General features: G+C 37.7%; 1 protein-coding gene across 3 annotated transcripts in view; it reads left to right on the plus strand.

Annotated features, from left to right (window-relative positions):
* Positions 1-18,968, plus strand: part of PIBF1 (progesterone immunomodulatory binding factor 1) — a 231,209-nt gene that overhangs the window by 150,874 nt on the left and 61,367 nt on the right. For all 3 annotated transcript variants that reach the window (XM_088021857.1, XM_088021859.1, XM_028106141.2), the window contains exon 15: positions 17,217-17,347. In XM_088021857.1, the coding sequence (XP_087877983.1) occupies positions 17,217-17,347 (131 nt within the window). The remainder of the gene's footprint in view (positions 1-17,216; positions 17,348-18,968) is intronic.

An 18,968-nucleotide genomic window follows, 5' to 3' on the forward strand; every position in this document is an offset into this window, starting at 1 on the left:
TATAAAAATGTTTGGTTGGAGTAACCTTACAGGCAAAGAATTAACAGAGTATATACCATCCCCAAGTTTTCTTTCCACGGAAAAGTGTGCTCAGGTCTGGCATAGGTACTCTAGATGTGCCACAGAAAGGGATCTGATAGAGGGACTCCACACCAAAACATTGTACACATCTAAAGAGAAGGTTAAGGAACATCTAGTTGCCTAAGTCATAATGGGAGCAGGAGCCTTTGTAGGTTATAATCTCTATTAGCTTGTTCTAGTAGAACAGAAAATGAGCCCCCAGGACCATCCATATTTATCTCTCTAACATCAAACAGTGCTTACCTCTGAGATTGGGAGTGGGGAAGAACAGAATGACTAATTTTTGCCTTATGCATTTTTGAATTCCTTGAATTTATTCCAACTCAAATGAGATTTTTTTTTTTAAGGCATAGATTTGGTGATCAACAGAGTATCTGACTCATAATAGGTATAAAGTAAATGTTGAATCATTAGATAGATCATTGACCTAGCTGCTCCACCAAACTTAGGTAGATTATAAAGATGGAAGTAAGAGGCAAAATTCTACTTTTTAAAACAAATCTATAAACAGAGATTACATTCCAGCAATATTCATTGTACCCAAAACTTTATTGCCAAGGAAATGCAGACATATATATACTTGGATACCCATACATAGATCTATATGTATGCTTTGATACATGCATAGAAGTATCTGGAATAATAAAAACCAAAAGAAATCATTCGTTGTTGCTGATTATCATTGTGGAGGGGGCACTGAAGTTCTAAATGGAAGGAAGAGATCCTTTCAGTCTATGTTCCCTCTCTGTAGTTTAAATTACTTAGTATGTGCGTGTGCTATTCCCTTCGCCCTTCACTTTCTTCCTCATCTCCCTCCTTCCATTTCATTATCAAGAGCAAGTATTTGAAAGGATATGGAAGTGTTTCAGAATATCAGGGAAAGGATTTGCTATAGGAAAAACTCAGAAGCCTCTAAAAACATGACATGCATTTGAAAGTTTTAGGACTAAGAAAAGCAAACAGGAAGGATGTCTAATGTATGCGCAGGCAAGGAAAAGATGTGGCAGGACTTTCTGCTTGATGGAGTCTTTGAAATATTTGCCAGTATGTTCTGTATACCAATAATACTGGGATACATGATTTCTACAAACATAGTAGAAGTATCTAGATGAGTAAAACGTGTGCCTTCGTCCTTTGAGTTATCTGACCTGAGCAACTGCTGGGGGTGTTCTGTCGCACCCTCAGTGTACCGTCTCTTGGAAGGACTCTGTAGCCCACAACTCCTACAACTCCCATCTCGATATTTTAAAGAGACTCACTTGCCAGCCACACCCCTAGAAGAACTAAATCTCTCTAAACTTCAAAGCCAATTTTTTTTTCCATATTTCTAAGCCTTCATTGATGTGAAAAAAAATCCACTATTTTATGTACCATCAAGGAGTAAAAGAGTAGGAGATGCTTCCAATTAAACTATGATACAATGCTTTATCACTTAAATTTTTTAGTTTTAAGCACACATTCTTTTAGACCTTAGGCAATGATTTTTATCATTTATTACATAACTCAGTTTTTATCCTTCTAACACAAACTGTGCTGAATGTGCCAAATCCCATTGGAATCTTTTTGGAGATGTTTTAAATGGCAATTAAACTGAACCAGTGACAGATAAGCCATACTGAGAACTCAACTGAAATCAAAATATAAACAGCTGAGATCAAATTTACATGTGTAAACTTGACCAACAGCAATTGTAAGATGCATCCATTTTCATAGAAAATATGAAAAATAGTATGATTGCAGGGTCCCTTTGCCTCCCAAAGTGTTTTCCTGAAAGTTTGTTGATGCTTAAATTCTTTTAATAAGGAACAGTGCTTTTATTTCACCGTTAAAAGTACAAGGCTTAAAACATAAACACATAGGATACTACACTGCCTGACAGTTTTGAAATTTGGCAAGGTTTATCAGCCCATCACAATTCTTTCTTCTAGCCCAAACTGTCCTCCATACTGTGGATCATGATTTCATTTTAAAAGGTCTGCTGCCGGGCGCCTGGGTGGCTCATTTGGTTAGGTGACTGCCTTCGGCTCAGGTCATGATCCTGGAGTCCCGCGATCGAGTCCCACGTCGGGCTCCCTGCTCAGCGGGGAGTCTGCTTCTCCCTCTGACCCTCTTCCCTCTCGTGCTCTCTCTTTCTCATTCTCTCTCTCTCAAATAAATAATAAAATCTTTAAAAAAAAAAAAAAAAAAAGGTCTGCTGCCTACCAGACAATGCCATGGCAGAGAAGGCCAGTTTGATCCTAACCTACTTCTCGTCCTCATCTTCTACCCCCCTCTCCCCGGGTCCTCATTTGCAGCCCCTCCTACACCAAGTAGTGTGTCTTTTGCTCCTGCTCCACCACTTTGTTACTCTCCTACTTCTCAGTCTCCTTTGTTGACTGGTTTCTGATTGTTCCATAAATGTGGACATGCCCCAGACATCTGTCTTGGCACTCTTCTCTTCTTACTGCGTCTTACTTCATCTTGTTCCATGGCTTCAGCTACCAGCTACAGTAGCTTTTCATTGTCGCCTTTCTTGAGTAAGTCCAAGATTCATGTGGTAAGCATGTCTATCATCAGAATTCAAAGAGTGCAAAAGGAGTGTTCAGCAAGTACCAGGTGCTCCCTACTGTCTTCATACCACCTTCTGAACATCTCTACTCAGTCTCCTGCTTTAGTGGTACTGACTTGGTACAACCTCTCATCTATCATGTGAATTAAATTAGGAACCAGCTGACTGGCATCATCTCTATTTAGTCCTCCACCTTGTTGCCAAAATACTCTCTCTAAATACAAATCTGTTTTTGTTTCTCCCACAGTTAGACTTGTCTCTGTTTGCTAAGACTAATAACATAAGACCTTCTATTATCCTTTTTTTAATTTAATTTTATTATGTTATGTTAGTCACCATACAGTACATCGTTAGTTTTTGATGTAGTGTTCTGTGATTCATTGTTTGTGCATAACACCCAGTGCTCCACGCAGAATGTGCCCTCCTTAATACCCATCACCAGGCTAACCCATCCCCCCACCCCCTCCCCTCTAGAACCCTCAGTTTGTTTCTCAGAGTCCATAGTCTCTCATGGTTCGTCTCCCCCTCTGATTCCCCCCCTTCATTTTTCCCTTCCTTCTCCTAATGTCCTCCATGCTATCCCTTATGTTCCACAAATAAGTGAAACCATAGGATAATTGACTTTCTCTGCTTGACTTATTTCACTTAGCATAATCTCCTCCAGTCCCATCCATGTTGATGTAAAAGTCGGGTATTCATCCTTTCTGATGGCTGAGTAATATTCCATTGTATATATGGACCACATCTTCTTTATCCATTCCTCTGTTGAAGGGCATCTCAGCTCTTTCCACAGTTTGGCTATTGCAGACATTGGGATGCATATGGCCCTTCTTTTCACTACATCTGTGTCTTTGGGGTAAATACCCAGGAGTGCAATTGCTGGGTCATAGGGTAGCTCTATTTTTAATTTTTTGAGGAAACTCCACACCGTTTTCCAAAGTGGCTGTATCAGCTTCCATTCCCACCAACAGGGTAAGAGGGTTCCCCTTTCTCCACAACCTCTCCAACATTTGTTGTTTCTTGCCTTGTCAATTTTTACCATTCTAACTGGTGTAAGGTGGTATCTCAATGTGGTTTTGACTTGGATTTCCATGATGGCTAATGATGATGAACATTTTTTCATGTGTCTGTTGGCCATTTGTATGTCTTCTTTGGAGAAGTTCCTGTTCATGTCTTCTGCCCATTTTTTGACTGATTATTTGTTTTTTGGGCGTTGAGTTTGAGAAGTTCTTTATAGCTCTTGGATATCAGCCCTTTGTCTGTAGTGTCATTTGCAAATATCTTCTCCCATTCTGTGGGTTGCCTCTTTGTTTTGTTGACTGTTTCCTTTGCTGTGCAGAAGCTTTTTATCTTGATGAAGTCTCAAAAGTTCATTTTTGCTTTTGTTTCATTTGCCTTTGGAGATGTATCTTGAAAAAAGTTGCTGTGGCCAATGTCGAAGAGGTTATTGCCTGTGTTCTCTAGGATTTTGATGGATTCCTGTCTCACACTGAGGTCTTTCATCCATTTTGAGTTTATCTTTGTGTATGGTATTAGAGAATAAGACCATCTATTATCCTACCCCTGCCTATATATCCAGTCCCATCTTACATTATACTGTGTGCACGCATGCGCGCACGCGCGCGCACGCACACACACACACACACACACACACACACGGCCATGTATACAACTACTTGTGCTTCTCCCCACGTATGTAACTTCTTGGGCATTACTTGAATTCTCCAAGCACTCTATGTTTTTCATGCCTCTGTGCTTCTGCGCACTCTGATCATTTTTCCCAGTGTACCCATGTTTGCATCAGAGGTGCTTGTCTGTTTAATATCAAGTGTGATTTACTCTCTTAAGCCTATTTTGAACCCCAGGCAAAAATGACTTACGTGGGGTGCCTGGGTGGCTCAGATGGCTGAGCGTCTGCCTTCAGCTCAGGTCATGATCTCCTGGGATCGAGTCCCACAAGGAGCCTGCTTCTCCCTCTGCCTGCCACTCCCCCTGCTTGTGTTCTCCCTCTGTCTCTCTCTGGCAAATAAATAAATAAAATCTTTTAAAAAAAATGACTTATGTATCCCCATGATACCATATATACCGAGATATATTTAGATAGGTGGAGATGTTGTTGACATAGCTATCTAGATGCTTCTTAAAAGGAAGGATTCTTTTTTATTGTTCTATATATCCTCACTGCTTAGCACAGTGCCTGTTTCTAATACATAGTAAATAGATGTTGTTGAAGGAATAACTTCTGTTTGTGATAGGTCAAAGTCTATGAGAGTGGGGGATACGAGAATGAACCTGAAGCAGATTGGAAGTCCCAACCAAGAGGAGCAGAGGATGAGGAAGAAATCAGACCTGCTAATTAGAAAGAAAGCTTTAGTTTCTAAGTGTCAGAGACTCAGTCATATGCTTTATGTCACATCTGGAACCAAAGCAGGGTATATATCAGCTCCACCCACCACCACCATGAAAAAAATATTCCAATTACATGGAATCAGTAGGATCCATCAACCTTTACTGAAAACACTAGAGTTCTTTCGTTTGAATTTATTTCAGTGTAAAGGGAAGAAACTAAGAACAAAGTTGAGTAATAAAAGGAGATGATAAAGGTAACACTTTAGATGTGTGTAGCACTTAATCGTATGTTAACTTTATTCATTAACCATTGGGATATGAAACTAGATTTTCAAGTTAGGCAGACAACTGGCTTGTATGATTTTAGGCAAGTCCTTTACCCTCTGTGGGCTTTCAATTTTCAACCTGTGCAGTGGGAGTAATAATATTATATACATGCTTACCTCAAGAATTAGAGATATCTTAATCTAAGATAAGCACTTACCATACTAACTGGCATATACTAATCACTCAGTAAATGCAGATGGGTTTTTTTGGTCCTGTGTTTCATTTATTTTTCTGCTAATGGCAATAGTATCAATAAGAATTTTTATTAATAAACTTGGCATTTTAAAGAAATAGGTTCAGAATTGGAGTAAATAATGCTTATTCTGCTTATGTGGAAATATTCAGAATGAACTATTCAAATGAATTTTAACACAGTATAGTAAGATTTTGTGCAATTTAAGTAATTTTTATGAAGAGGTACATGATAGTAAAACTGCAATTCTGGAGAGTAATCACCTGCTCCTTTCAAATGTAAAAGTATATTTAATCACATACAAACTAAGCATTTTAGGAAAAGTATGGAAAACTGGATATTTTAAGACTAATAAAAACTTCAGGGGCGTCTGGGTGGTCCAGTCGTTAAGCGTCTGCCTTCGGCTCAGGTCATGATCCCAGGGATCGAGCCCCGCATCGGGCTCTCTGCCCCACAGGAAGCCTGCTTCTCCCTCTCCCACTCCCATGTCCTGGGATTGAGCCCCACATCAGGCTCCCTGCTCCGCGGGAAGCTTGTTTCTCCCTCTCCCACTCCCCCTGCTTGTGTTCCCTCTCTTGCTGTGTCTCTCTCTGTCAAATAAATAAATAAAATCTTTAAAAAAAAACTAATAAAAACTTCGAATTAACCAGAATTGTTATATTTAAATTAGAGAACAGGAATTACTGATAAAATTCAACAAATTTGTTGGATCTGTATAGAAAAGCAAAAAGTAAGCAATAATAATATGCAATAAGATGATGAAGATAAACATTATTTAATAGCAATGATAACATAGTCTCAAAATTTTTGAGTAAATATTTCATTAAAATCAAAATTATTACATGAATAAATGATATTAATAATGGCTAGCAATTTTGAGTGCTTACTTAATACCAGTCATACTACTTTATGAAACCATAGGAGTGTTGCTAGGGCTAACTGGGATCTTAAGAGTGTGAGATCCCTGGGTTTACCAGCTTCCCAGGCTTCCTGAGGACTAAAGAAGCTCTTTTGTCTGAGTGGGCTTCCATTAGATTGGCATGTTTATCAGAGAGGAATCAAAGGAGAAAAATGACTCAGATGCAAATTCTGCTCAGTCTGCTCTTAGGTTTTTGATGGATATGCCGTAACATATCGAATGCTATAATATATAACACCTCCACCCTTCAGATCTGAAATTTTCAGCAGGTGATGAAACCCACAGAAAACTTGCCACAAAATTGACCTGAGACTGATTTGGATTTGGACTGCTTTTAATGTAAATTTTGTCCTTTATAATTAAAAATGTTAGGGCGCCTGGGTGGCTCAGTTAGTTAAGTGACTGCCTTCCGCTCAGATCATGATCCTGGAGTCCCGGGATCGAGTCCCACATCAGGCTCCCTGCTCGGCAGGGAGTCTGCTTCTCCCTCTGACCCTTTTTCCTCTCGTGCTATCTCTCATTCTCTGTCTCTCAAATAAATAAATAAAATCTTTAAAAATAATAATAATTTAAAATGTTAGCTATCACCTGGACAAACAGCTTTTGTACTTTTCTTTGGCCATTACCTATAGTAAGAAGTACACCTTACTTAGCATCCCAGTGTATACATGTGTGTGTATTTGTGTGTATGTGGGTAGAAGCATACACATGTGTGTATTTGAAATAATTTCCACAGGAATGAATACCCTTATGACATGTAGCGTATTCTATTAGTTGCCATTCTGTTCTGTTTCTTTTCTCTTCCTTTTTTAATACTGCTTGCAACCCACAGTGTGAAAACACTCATCTGGACAAATAGGTGACACATTTTCCTCTCCTTACGGAAGCCTTCTTGAGAAATCAGCATAGAGATCGAGAAGAGAAAAAAGGTGAAGCCTATTCAAGAAATGCAGGGACCTCTGGTGTGACTATCATGTGAAAACCTATAATGCTTCCCAGTTTATGTGTCTACCATATATAGGAGCAATGCTAATCTAACCTCTATATCATTTTGAATTAACACAGTATGCTGCTGAAGCAAATGTTACTATTTCCCATATTTTTGTCCTGCCTTTTTTCTGTTCCACTGAACAATTCTGAACAAATTTACTGTGGTTTCTCCCATTGTTTGGAATTAGTACCTTTTACAGATTTGCATAATTTTAGTCTTTAACTGTGATCCTGCCAGTTATTTACAATATGTACATATGAATAAGAATCTGAGAACCCTACTCTTTTCTTCTTTATTTATAGAAAGTGTTTAGGCTTCATCTTCACAAAAAAAAAAAATCCCTCTAGTTCTGTAGTGATTCCTTTTTTTTTTTTTTTTGGATTTTATTTATTTACTTATTTGAGAGAGCCTTTGCAAGCAGGGGGAGGGGCAAAGGGAATGAGAGAATCTCAGGCAGATTCCGTGTTGAGCGCAGAGCCCTACGCAGAACTCAGTCTCACGACCCTGAGATCATGATGTGAGCTAAAATCAAGAGGCATTCGCTTAACTGACTGAGCCACCCAGGCACCCTGTATTGATTCCTTTTTTTAAGTAAATCTTGTTTTGAACTGTATTGAGTTTCTTTGAACTGTATTGAGTTTCAGATCTATGTGTTAACATTTTTATCACTTAGTTACATAGACTTATTCTTGAGGAACTCCAGTAAACAGCAAGATTTCCTATTGTAGAAACTGTGTCGCTTTTCCCCAAATAAATTTATTTCCTTATTGGCTCTTTACACAGGAGGAACTTATGTAAGAATAATTTATAAAGGTAATGTTATTAAAAAATGTTTTAGTCCATTCTGTGCCATTTAACTCAGCATAAGAAATAAAGTATATTAAGAAAAGGAATTTCGTTAAGTGTTAGGTAGTACTGATACATAATTCAGTCTTTCAGTAAATATTTATTCACTACCAGTGTGTCAGGTGTTGTTCTAGGTTCTTGGGATAATCATTGAATAAGACAGACATGAATTCCTACCCTTTGGAGCTTATATTCTAATCAGGGGGAAACAAAGGTTTTTTTCAAGTAAGATATATATTCAATTAGAACTTGATAAGTTTTATGAAAGAAGTGAAGCAGGGAAGAGGATAACAGCCAGTTATCACTGCCTGTAATTCCCAGCCAAATGGACCCACAGAAGGCACAGAGTGAGCACCATGGTTCTTACATCTCCTCCGGAAATGGCCAGAGCAGCAAGGGAAGGGGCATAGAACCCGTAAGTCCCACAGGAGCATGGCACCTCAGTAGAGACAATTAGATAGCTTTAATATGGAAGAAGAGCTATGAAGCATTTTTCTGTGTGGATAACTGGTCACGTTTCTTTAGTGTTTGTGCGTTGTGCACACCCATGCCTTTAGTGCACATTCTTTATTTTGAGGTAGTAGGGGAGAGAAATGCTTAGCTCTTCACATTTTGTGCTACTCTTAACATATTATTGCTTTCTTTTCTGCTACTCTGAGGCAGTAATGAATATTGGCTATTAAGGACATGATTCTGGAGCCAGACTCACTGGGTTAAAATGTCATTTCTGGTAATTACTTGCTGTGTAAACTTGGATAAGTTGTTTAACCTCTCTGTGCCTCAGTACTCTCAGTTGTAAATTATTAAGTTCCAAATAAAATAATTTGCATTGAAATATTTTCCAAGCAAATGAGTGGATTACTTTTAGTTTTTAAAACAGTATGTTTGGGGCACTGGGTGGCGAGATCGGTTAAGCATTTGGCTCAGGTCATGATCTCAGGGTTGTGTGATTGAGCCCTGCGTTGGCTCTGCGCTCAGCACAGAGTCGTCTTGGGATTCTCTCTCTCCCTCTGCCCTTCCTGCTCCTTCTCTCTCTCTCTCTCTCTCTCTTTCTCTCTCGCTCTCTGAAATTCATACATACATACATACGTACGTACAACAGAATGTTTTGTAACATTTGGTAGAGAAAAAACAGAAGGTGAAAAAATAGCTTTTGAAAACAGGCAACGACAATCTGAAAAGGCTGGGGTTAGGAGGGCGGGAGGGATGCATGGATAGAGCAACGGGACTCCTACGGTAAACTTTTGCTTATGATATTGTACCTGTGGACACATGTCCTTACCCATTTGTGCAAACCCATAAAATGCACAGCACCAAGAGTGAACCCTCATGTAAACTCTGGACTCTGGGTGACAATGGGGTGTCAGTGTATGTTCGTCAGTTGTCACAAACGCTGATGCTGGGGGAGGTTGTGGGATGGGGGAGCAGGGAGTATATGGGAACCCCCTGTGTTTCCAGTCAGTTTTGCTGTGAACCCAAAAACTGCTGTAACGGAGTCTTAAAAAACAAGATAAGAAAGGGAATGAAATATGAGTACCACGGAGAAGAGAGAGATGAAAAGGAAAAGGAGGGAGAAAATGTCAGGGGCTCCTTTTCTATGAAGGTAACTGTGGCCACCTTTTGCCACTTGTACAATTTGGCAGTCCTTGCAGCTGGTTTTGTTGGTAGCAGGAAAATGCCCCCTGGAAAGTCTCTTGGTCTAATGAGAAGTTAGCTTTTTGACATAGGTGACAATTTACTTTTTTGTAACGTTAAAGAATTTGGGGGATACTGCATTTTCTCTGTGTGTCTTTTTCATGTGGTGCTTCACCCCTTGGGAGTTAGTGTTCTCCTGTATTTTGTGGATGCTCGAGATACAGTGTAACTGGACATAGGGATAATTAAATTGTTGATCCATGATAAAGTTCCATGGAGAAGACCTAATGTGAGGAGGCTGATTATTGCCATTCTGTCTCTTATTTTTTGAGGTTCTGATGTGGAATTATATAAAGGTTAACCTTTTTATTTTAATGGTAAACATGTATTTATCTACCATATGAATGACCAATTTGTTTTATGGACAAAACATTCACTTTCATTTTTCTAACAGATCTGTGTCTAACCTTGCCAAGTGCTTAAGCCAAGAAGTCTTTGTTATGGTTCATTCTGGAAAAAAACTCAATTACATGGGTTCGGGACAATATACTAGAATTTGTTCTGTAAGCGTGCATTTTGTATGTTCACATACCAGCTCATGTGAGTGTGTGAGTGTGAGTGTGTGTGTGTGTGTTCGTGTACCAAATGCCGGCCACCACTGAAGTAAAGGGAAGACAGTGGTTTATCTATAAATTGTATCCTGTTTACACATCAAACACATTGTTTAAACTGTTTACCTTACTGGTTTGCCTTGATAACTCATGAATGACTACGTTTTTTTATTTAAGAACTATTAACAACTTACACAGCAACACCCTCCCCACTGCTGTCAGGATTGTTATACAATTGAACCACATTAAAATGAATTTCTCAGGGGCAAGAAATCTAAAACACTTGACCTTGACAGTTCCATTCTCTGACTCTATAATCTCCCGTCCCTCAGCTCTCCCCGTCCTTTCGTTCCTACCAAATCTGTGCTGTATTTGACGCATGGTGTGTTCCGCATTCATAAATTCTTCGTATTTCCCAATCCGTCAAGCCCCTCTTGGCTTCACTTTTCTTCCTACCAACCTTACCAACCATCTGAGCACTCCATTCACTAGCTTGTTGGGTCACTAAGTCACCCATCAGGCTCTTCTTGACATTCCCTACCTTTCGCATATTCCCTTACAATCTGAGAGTTACCCTGTAAATGCTGAATGGGAGGAAGGAGAGAGAGAGGGAGAGAAAATTCTTTGGTTTTGTGGTAATGTGCTGAAGATCTCTTGTGGAAACCTGTTACTTTTGCTGCTTGAAAGTATTCCAAATTCATGTTGTTGAACATCAACCAGGCCCTCATTCCTGCTGCCCTGTTTTTATTTTTCTGCATCTGTCCTGTTACCCACTTTCCCCATTGCAGGTCACTTCCACTCCTCAGAACCATCAGTTCCATCATCTGCCATCATCTGTAGCTCTGTCATTATAATTAGGTCATCTAAATTTCTTTTCCTTGAGCCTCTTTCACCCAAGGATTTTTTAGTATCTTCACTTACTCTTTTTCCCCCTTTTGGTCCCGCTTCAAAAAAAAAAAAATGAGAGAGAGAGAAAGAGACTGTGTGTGGGTAGGTCTGTGTGTGGGTGGACATGTGTAACTTTCCAAAAGTCACCCATCTCGGTGTACCTAATCCCTTCTGCTGTCCTCCCTGATCATCCGTTCAGCTATGCCCTTCCTTAGTGATCACCAATGACTTCCTAATTGTCATTATTCTCTTCTCGGTCTCCTGATTTATGGCATGACATTATAGATTTTATAGATAATCTAGAAATTCTGATTTCCCTTTGCTTGACGACACCATTACCCCTCAGATGTCTTCATCTTCTTACAACACTGGCATGTAGGTGTCGCTTGCGTGTCCGCCGCTTCGCTCTGTTCTTACACGTCACTAATGATTCTCAAATGGTGGTGACTATAAGAATCACCAAAGATTCTTGTTTAATATGTAGGCTTCTAGATCCTGCCCTCAGAGATCGTGATTAAGTAGGTCTGGAATGAAACCAATGAATCTGCATTTTTAACTAGCTCTTCTTGTGACTCTAATAAAAGTGATGCATGGCCACACTTTGAAAAAAAATAATACTCTACAGTCCTGTGTGCTCTGTGACTTATGAGTAAATAGGCCATCACATCCATGCTGATTACTCTGAAATATTTAACATTCTACTCAAGAATTTCATCTTGTTATCTATTATTTCTCCTTTTATCTTGTTAATATCTCCTTATTACCATACTTTGATGATCAGGATCAGAGCAGGGCTGATGATCAACTAGCATGCACTTGCTTTTGGTTATTAAAATAAAATATTTGGGGGCGCCTGGGTGGCTTAGTTGGTTGAGCATCCAGCTCTTGGTTTCAGCTCAGGTCAGGATCTTGGGGTCCTGGGATCGAGCCCTGCATCAGATTCCACACTCAATGCAGAGTCTGCTTGTCTCTTTCCCAGCCCATCTGCCCCCACACACACGTGCCTGAGCACATGCTCCCTCTCTTGCTCTCAAATAAATAAATAAAATCTAATATATATATATATATATATATATATATATATATATATATATATATATATATTTGCAAGAACCCTGTACACAGCTGTTGTTCTAAGCCCCTGCATATCATTCCTGTCTGTCCTGGTGCCTCTCCTGAAACCCCCTGGATCTCCTCCCCGTCTACCAACAAAGAAGTAATACCTGGGACCACACAGTTTCTCCAGGAACCTGCTCCCATGCAAAACTGGCATCTTAATTAGTTGAATTGTATCAGTTAAATGTCACTCCTCTTAAAGATGATGGTATTATTCACCATGTGAGACACAGGGATAAGAAAGTGGTTTTAGTGGAAAGGATGGTAAGTTCAGGATATAAGATGATTTATGTGTAGTGTTAAATCTACTAAAATAGTTGGATGGAGTGGCCTGCAGCAAGTCCAAGATCACAAGAGCTGTGCTTTCCAGATTTGACTGATAGAATCTAAGACTAGCCCTGAGACATTTTGATTCATTGGGACTGGGGTGGGGCCCAGAAATCACTGTTTTTTAACATTTTCCCCAGTGATCTGATGATTTAACTAGATTTGAGAACTACTCCTATAGATTGAGAACACAGAGAATTGGTACCAAAGTGTTGTTCCATACTGGACCTCAAATAGGCATTTTACATTCCATGGCACAATCAAGAAGATTAGATAACAATATGTGGAATTTCTTCAAAAACTACCACCAGGGGCTCAGTTGGTTAAGCGTCTGCCTAAGGCGTAGGGCATGGACCCAGGGTTCTGGGATCCAGCCCAGCATCGGACTCCCTACTCCTTGGGGAGCCTGCTTCTCCCTCTCCCTCTCCCTGCCGCTCCCCCTGCTTGTGCTCACGCTGTCTCTCTCTCTCTCTGTCAAATAAGTAAATAAAATCTTAAAGAAAAAAAAAAACTACCACCAGTACTAGAAAGTATCACTTGTATATATTTTATCCACAGAAACTAATTCAGTGTTAAATTCTGTTCAACAAAATGCATTTTGTCTCTGGCAAGAAAGAGCTCCATTTCCAGGAGTTTCTTTAAAAATAAACCACAAGAAAAAAAATCCCACATTTAGGAAAATCACAACAAAATGTGGTCACCTTTATATATATTTTTTAATTTTAAGAGAAAATATATCATTTTAGATTATCATCCAAAAGTAAGTTAGAATTTGAATCAAAATATGTAATTATGTTTTAATCAGGTCTTACATTTCTCTGAATCATATGTACAATTTATTGAAACAAAGGCAAGATAACAATTCTGTAAAATGTTGTGTCATGGGTTTGCTCCTGAGTCATTTATTACGTATATGATTCTTGAGTCACTAATTACTAAGGCTTTCCTATAAGGAAAAGATTACTAACAATAGGCAAAGTGAGTGATTGTGTAACTTTTTGAACACTAAGTATTATAGTTACAGAAAGGCTTTTTTAAACCGTACTGGAGGAATTAAATTCTGTCAAATTACAATTATTTCAAAAATAGGTATTAGCATCACTTTTCATTGACAGACATGTATTTTCCCTAAGAAATTAAAAATAAACTTTAGGATTTAAAATCTTACAAGTTTATAAAGAAATACATTTGTAAAACTGACAGCACTTTAGTAGTTCTTATCCAGAGGAGGAGGAGTTTGTAGGTTGTATATTAGAGATACCTTTTGAAACTAAGGCTTTGGGGAAACTTAATTTTGTTTATAATACTAAAACCTAACATGTAATTGCTGTGAGGAAAAAAAATGGAACTAAAATAATTAAGACTAATGACTGCTGTTACACTTTTTAGGCAGTTGAATTTAGATCTGATAAGTTTCAAGCATAGCTCATTCTAGACTACAGCTAACTACAATTTGTAAATGCCCTTAGTGCTTCCCTGACGTTGCACCCCAACCACCACCACCCCTCTCCACCCCCAACTATTCTGCACTTTGAAACACAAAGCAACTTGTCAGTTCAGTTTATTCAGTTAAGGTCAGTTCCGTGAAAACAAAGTCGAGGCAATTGTTTGATTTAATTGACTAGTGAAACTGGTTATACAGGTAAGTAGAACTTAGTTTTATTTTTGTCCGGCTGCATATTTGAATGTTCATAAAATAACTTAGTAAAGTAAGTAATAAGATTCCAGTGACATTGTAATAGATTTAAAAGAATGATTATCAAATCAAGGAAAAAGGAACTAAAACCCAAACCATAGAAAATATTCATGGTATTTTTTTTTTCTTTATGGCTTTGCTTTTACTGTAATGAATCATGTCCAAAAAATGAAGTCTTCTTTTCTTTCACTGTTCATTGAGGAATTTTCTTTGAGGAATTTTTTCCTGGGCTAATGTAACCAAAGGGAAATTTTCTAATTTAGTTGAATCATTTAAATAACTTTTATAAAGTAGTCTTCAATCTGCAAGCAGATATTCTCTAACAGCTACCTGGTCAAGCACCTTTTGCATTCTCTTTCCTCCTTACACACCTAGATCACATGACTGATCATTTTAACAATGATTGTTTCTGCCTTTGATTCTTTCTGCCTTCCACTCTACCTTCCACTATACCCTTCCTACTGTTCTCTACACCTTCAGCTTCTAGGCTGCTAATCACTCATTTATTTTATGTGAGTAGAAAACCAAAAAATTGCAGTACCAAAATAAACTCTATGTTTAGATCTTAATAAATAAAATATATATAAATCTTGTAAATGTAATTCACCTGAGAAAAAAATATAAATCATTTCTTGTCCCAGAAAGAGCGAGCAAATCTTTAGCCTCCATTGAACTCGTTAGAGACTATGAAGGAAAGAAGAAAAAACATTTAAACATATAAAAGGTTAGAATTTTATTGTCAAAGAACATTTTAAGGTCATAAAGTAGGAATTTTGTAGTATTTTTGTTCTGTGTAATAAAATACTCCCTTCCCCACCCCTCAGTCTTACAGTAGGTATCCACCACTTTTGTAGTGATTGTTCAGTTTTTGCATATCCAACTTTAGAATACTTTTTCTGAGAACTCATTTAGGTACCAAAGTATGGGCTTGCTGATACTGACAGTGCTGTGTTTAGTTCTATACTGACGTACATTTTATATTTGCTTAGGAAAAGAGCAAACACAATAAACAAAAAAACTAAGGTTGGTTGAGTACAGAAGTTAGTAAAATCCTTAAGGAGGGTACCTGGGGGGATCAGTCCATTGAGCGTTTGCCTTGGCTCAGGTCATGATTGGGCTCCCTGCTCAGCGGGGAGTCTGCTTCTCCCTCTCCCTCTGCCCTTCTCCCCCGCTCATGCGTGCTCTCTCTCTCTCTCTGTCTGTCTCTCAAATAAATGAATAAGATCTTTTTAAAAAATGAACCAAAAGCATAGGCAACAAAACAAAAACTAGGGAGGTTGGACTTCATGAAAATTAAAGACTTTTGTGATTCAGAAGACCCACAGAATGAGAAAAAAATATTTGCAAATCATATGTCTAATAAGGGTTTAATATCCAGAACGTAAAAGAACTACTACAACTCAACAACAAAAAAGCAGACAACCTAATTAAAATATAGGTGAAAGACTTGAATAGATATTTCTCAAAAGAAGATATACAATGGCCAATAGGCACATGAAATAACAGTGTTGGTAAGGATGTGGAGAAAGTAGAATCAAGTGCATTGTTAATAGGCATGTCAAATGATGCAGCCTCTGTGGAAAGCAGTTGCCAGTTCCTCAAAAAGTTAAATAAAGGGGAAAAAATGTAATTTTTTAAGAAGTTAAATATGTAATTACCATATAACCTGGCAGTTTCACTGCACTCCTAGGTAGATACCCAAAGGAACTGAAAGTGGGAACTCAAACAGATATTTATTAATACACCACTATTTGTAGCAACATTAGTTAACAATAGCCAAAAGTGAAAACAACCCAAATATTCATCAACAGGTGAATAAACACACAATGGAATATTATTTAGCCATAGAAAGGAATGAAGTTCTGATACATGGTACAGCATGGATGAACCTTGAAAACATTATATTAATGAACTAAGCAGACACAAAATGACAAATATTCCCCTAAGATTCCCCTTATGTATCTAGAATAGGCAAATTCATAGAGACAGATAGTAGAAAAGAGGTTTCCAGTAGCGGGGGCATTGTGGGGAATGTTTTTACTTAATGGATACTTCTGTTGGGATTGATAAAAATATTCCAGAAATACTAGTGATGGTTACACAACATTGTGAATGTGCTTGATGCCACTGAGTTCTACACTGCAAAATGGTTAAAATGATAAATTTTATGTTATTTATATTTTAACTCTAATTTTTTTAAAAACTTCATTATACATAATGATTTAGCTACAGCTCATCAATTTTACATTTAATAAAGACGGAAGGGTATATGAAGACATGAGAAAAATGCTAAATTGTAATGTCATTATGTTATTTTGAATAGAAATAAAGCTCAAAGATTTTTATTTTAGCTAAAGGGTATTTATTAAAAGAAGATAAATTTTATGTCACATATCTTTTCAAACCAACAAATGGCAAAACATTTAGGTGACCCATCCCTAAAATTGGTAACAATTCATATTTTATTAAAAATTTTTCTTTCCTATTTATGTATTACTTATTATTATTATTATAAAGAATAGTTATATTGATTAATAATTTTTAAAACCTTCAAAGTTACACAAGAAAAACTTTTCTGAGTAATTCACGTAAGGGGGTTTTGGTGTACTGTGTCTATGCCACAGCATTTTGAATAATCTTGCTTTCTTGTAAAATTTTTTAGATTTTCACGAAATCTGTTTTTCTTTAGCTTAACAGGGCCAATTCTCTGTTAAACCAGACGCAGCAACCTTACAGATACCTCATTGAATCAGTGCGTCAGAGAGATTCTAAGATTGATTCGCTGAAGGACTGTATTATACAACTTGAGAAAGATGTCAGGTAAATCATCTATAAATCTTTTATTTGAATAACAAAGGCAGTGCTATCCATGAATTAAGTGTGTACACTGTGAAGAAAAAACGTACCTAGTGAACATGGTCTTAAATGTAATTTATCTTAGAGAGCCTGGGTCACATGACATTAGGCATCCGCATTCCCCCTTAGGATCAGCGGTCTTGGCCGGGAACGAGCAACACTGCGCTGGCGGCCAAGCGCCCCACCAACCCGAGGACTGGAGCAGCTGTTCTGTCCTTGTTTCCCGAGAATTCTTTAATAGGTTGGTGCTTGACCAAAGGGAGAAGGGAGAAGAAGAATATAACCAGATGCCATTTGTGGAATCAAAATGACTTTTTTTTTTTTTTTTTAAGTGGGTTCCATGCCCATTGTGGAGCCCATCACGGCGGGGCTCAAACTCACGAGCCTGAGATCAAGACCTGAGCTGAGTTTAAGAGTTGGTCACTTAACCAGTTGAGCCACCCAGGCACCCCCAAAGTGACGGGGTTTTTTTTAAGATTTATTTATTTAGAGAGAGAAGGAGTGTTGGGTGGGGGAAGGTGCAGAGGGAGGATACATCAGGATCATTTAGGGAACTTTGTAGGAAGTATCAGAGACATTTTTTTTTTAATTTATTTCTTTATTTTAGAGAGAGAGCAAGCAGGGGGGAGGAGCAGAGAGAGAGGGAAAGAGAGTCTCAAGCAGTCCCTGCATTGAACGGGGATCCCGAGATCACGACCTGAGCCAAAACCAAGAGTTGGACACTTGACCAGCTAGGCCACCCAGGCACCTCCCCCCAAAAATGACTTTTTAAACCAACAAAATATACACATTTGCTTATAAGATTCTTTTGAATCTAAAATTGCCAAGCAATTTTTTAGACTTTTCTTCCCCTGACTCTACATGAAGTAACCTATGAATTACCTAAATGTAAATAAATCCCTTTCACTTCCTTAAATTGAAATTGTTTTCTGACATGACGCCTTACATAACCAAAAGACTTGCTCCATTTAATAATCATTGAAGTTATTTACCTGTTCATCTGTGTAATCATTTTAGTCTTTTTAAGTTGAAGTAAAAGAATGATGTTACACAGAAAGATGTTTTAACTCATGGATGGTTGATTAGTTGGCTTAGTTATTACTGGATTTTAAGATTGTTAGAATAATTTAGATAAATTATTAACCAATTCATAAATGTAGAAGCAGAGAATTAGATGGGAATAGAAACTGTTAAATTAAGGAATTGGAAAACAATAAGGAGAATATAGTTATTAAATTCAGATTTCCTAAGGTATATAATCAAAAGTATAAAACTAGCGGGAATTAACTCTAAAGTATGGGTGGGTTTTTTTTTGATGAATCAGAATAATTACCTTCTCTTATCTCAACCCCACCAAAAAATTGGCTCAGGATGATATGATAAAATAATTTTAAATCACACTTATGCTTTAAAATGTTAATATAAATAATAATTTAGTTCTGGATTAATTTTAAAGGTAAAAATTATATTTTGAATATATATAACCTACATTAATTAAACTTATTAAATAATAAACCAAATTAAGAAATTATTAATTAAAATAAGTCAGTGAATCAATTAAGCCATTCTTCTGTAAATAGCTGTT

The sequence above is a fragment of the Eumetopias jubatus genome, unplaced genomic scaffold, assembly GCF_037043125.1.
Source record: "Eumetopias jubatus isolate StellerSeaLion01/CBP00866 unplaced genomic scaffold, mEumJub1_p1.0 scaffold_3, whole genome shotgun sequence".
In the NCBI taxonomy this organism is placed as follows: Eukaryota; Metazoa; Chordata; class Mammalia; order Carnivora; family Otariidae; genus Eumetopias; species Eumetopias jubatus.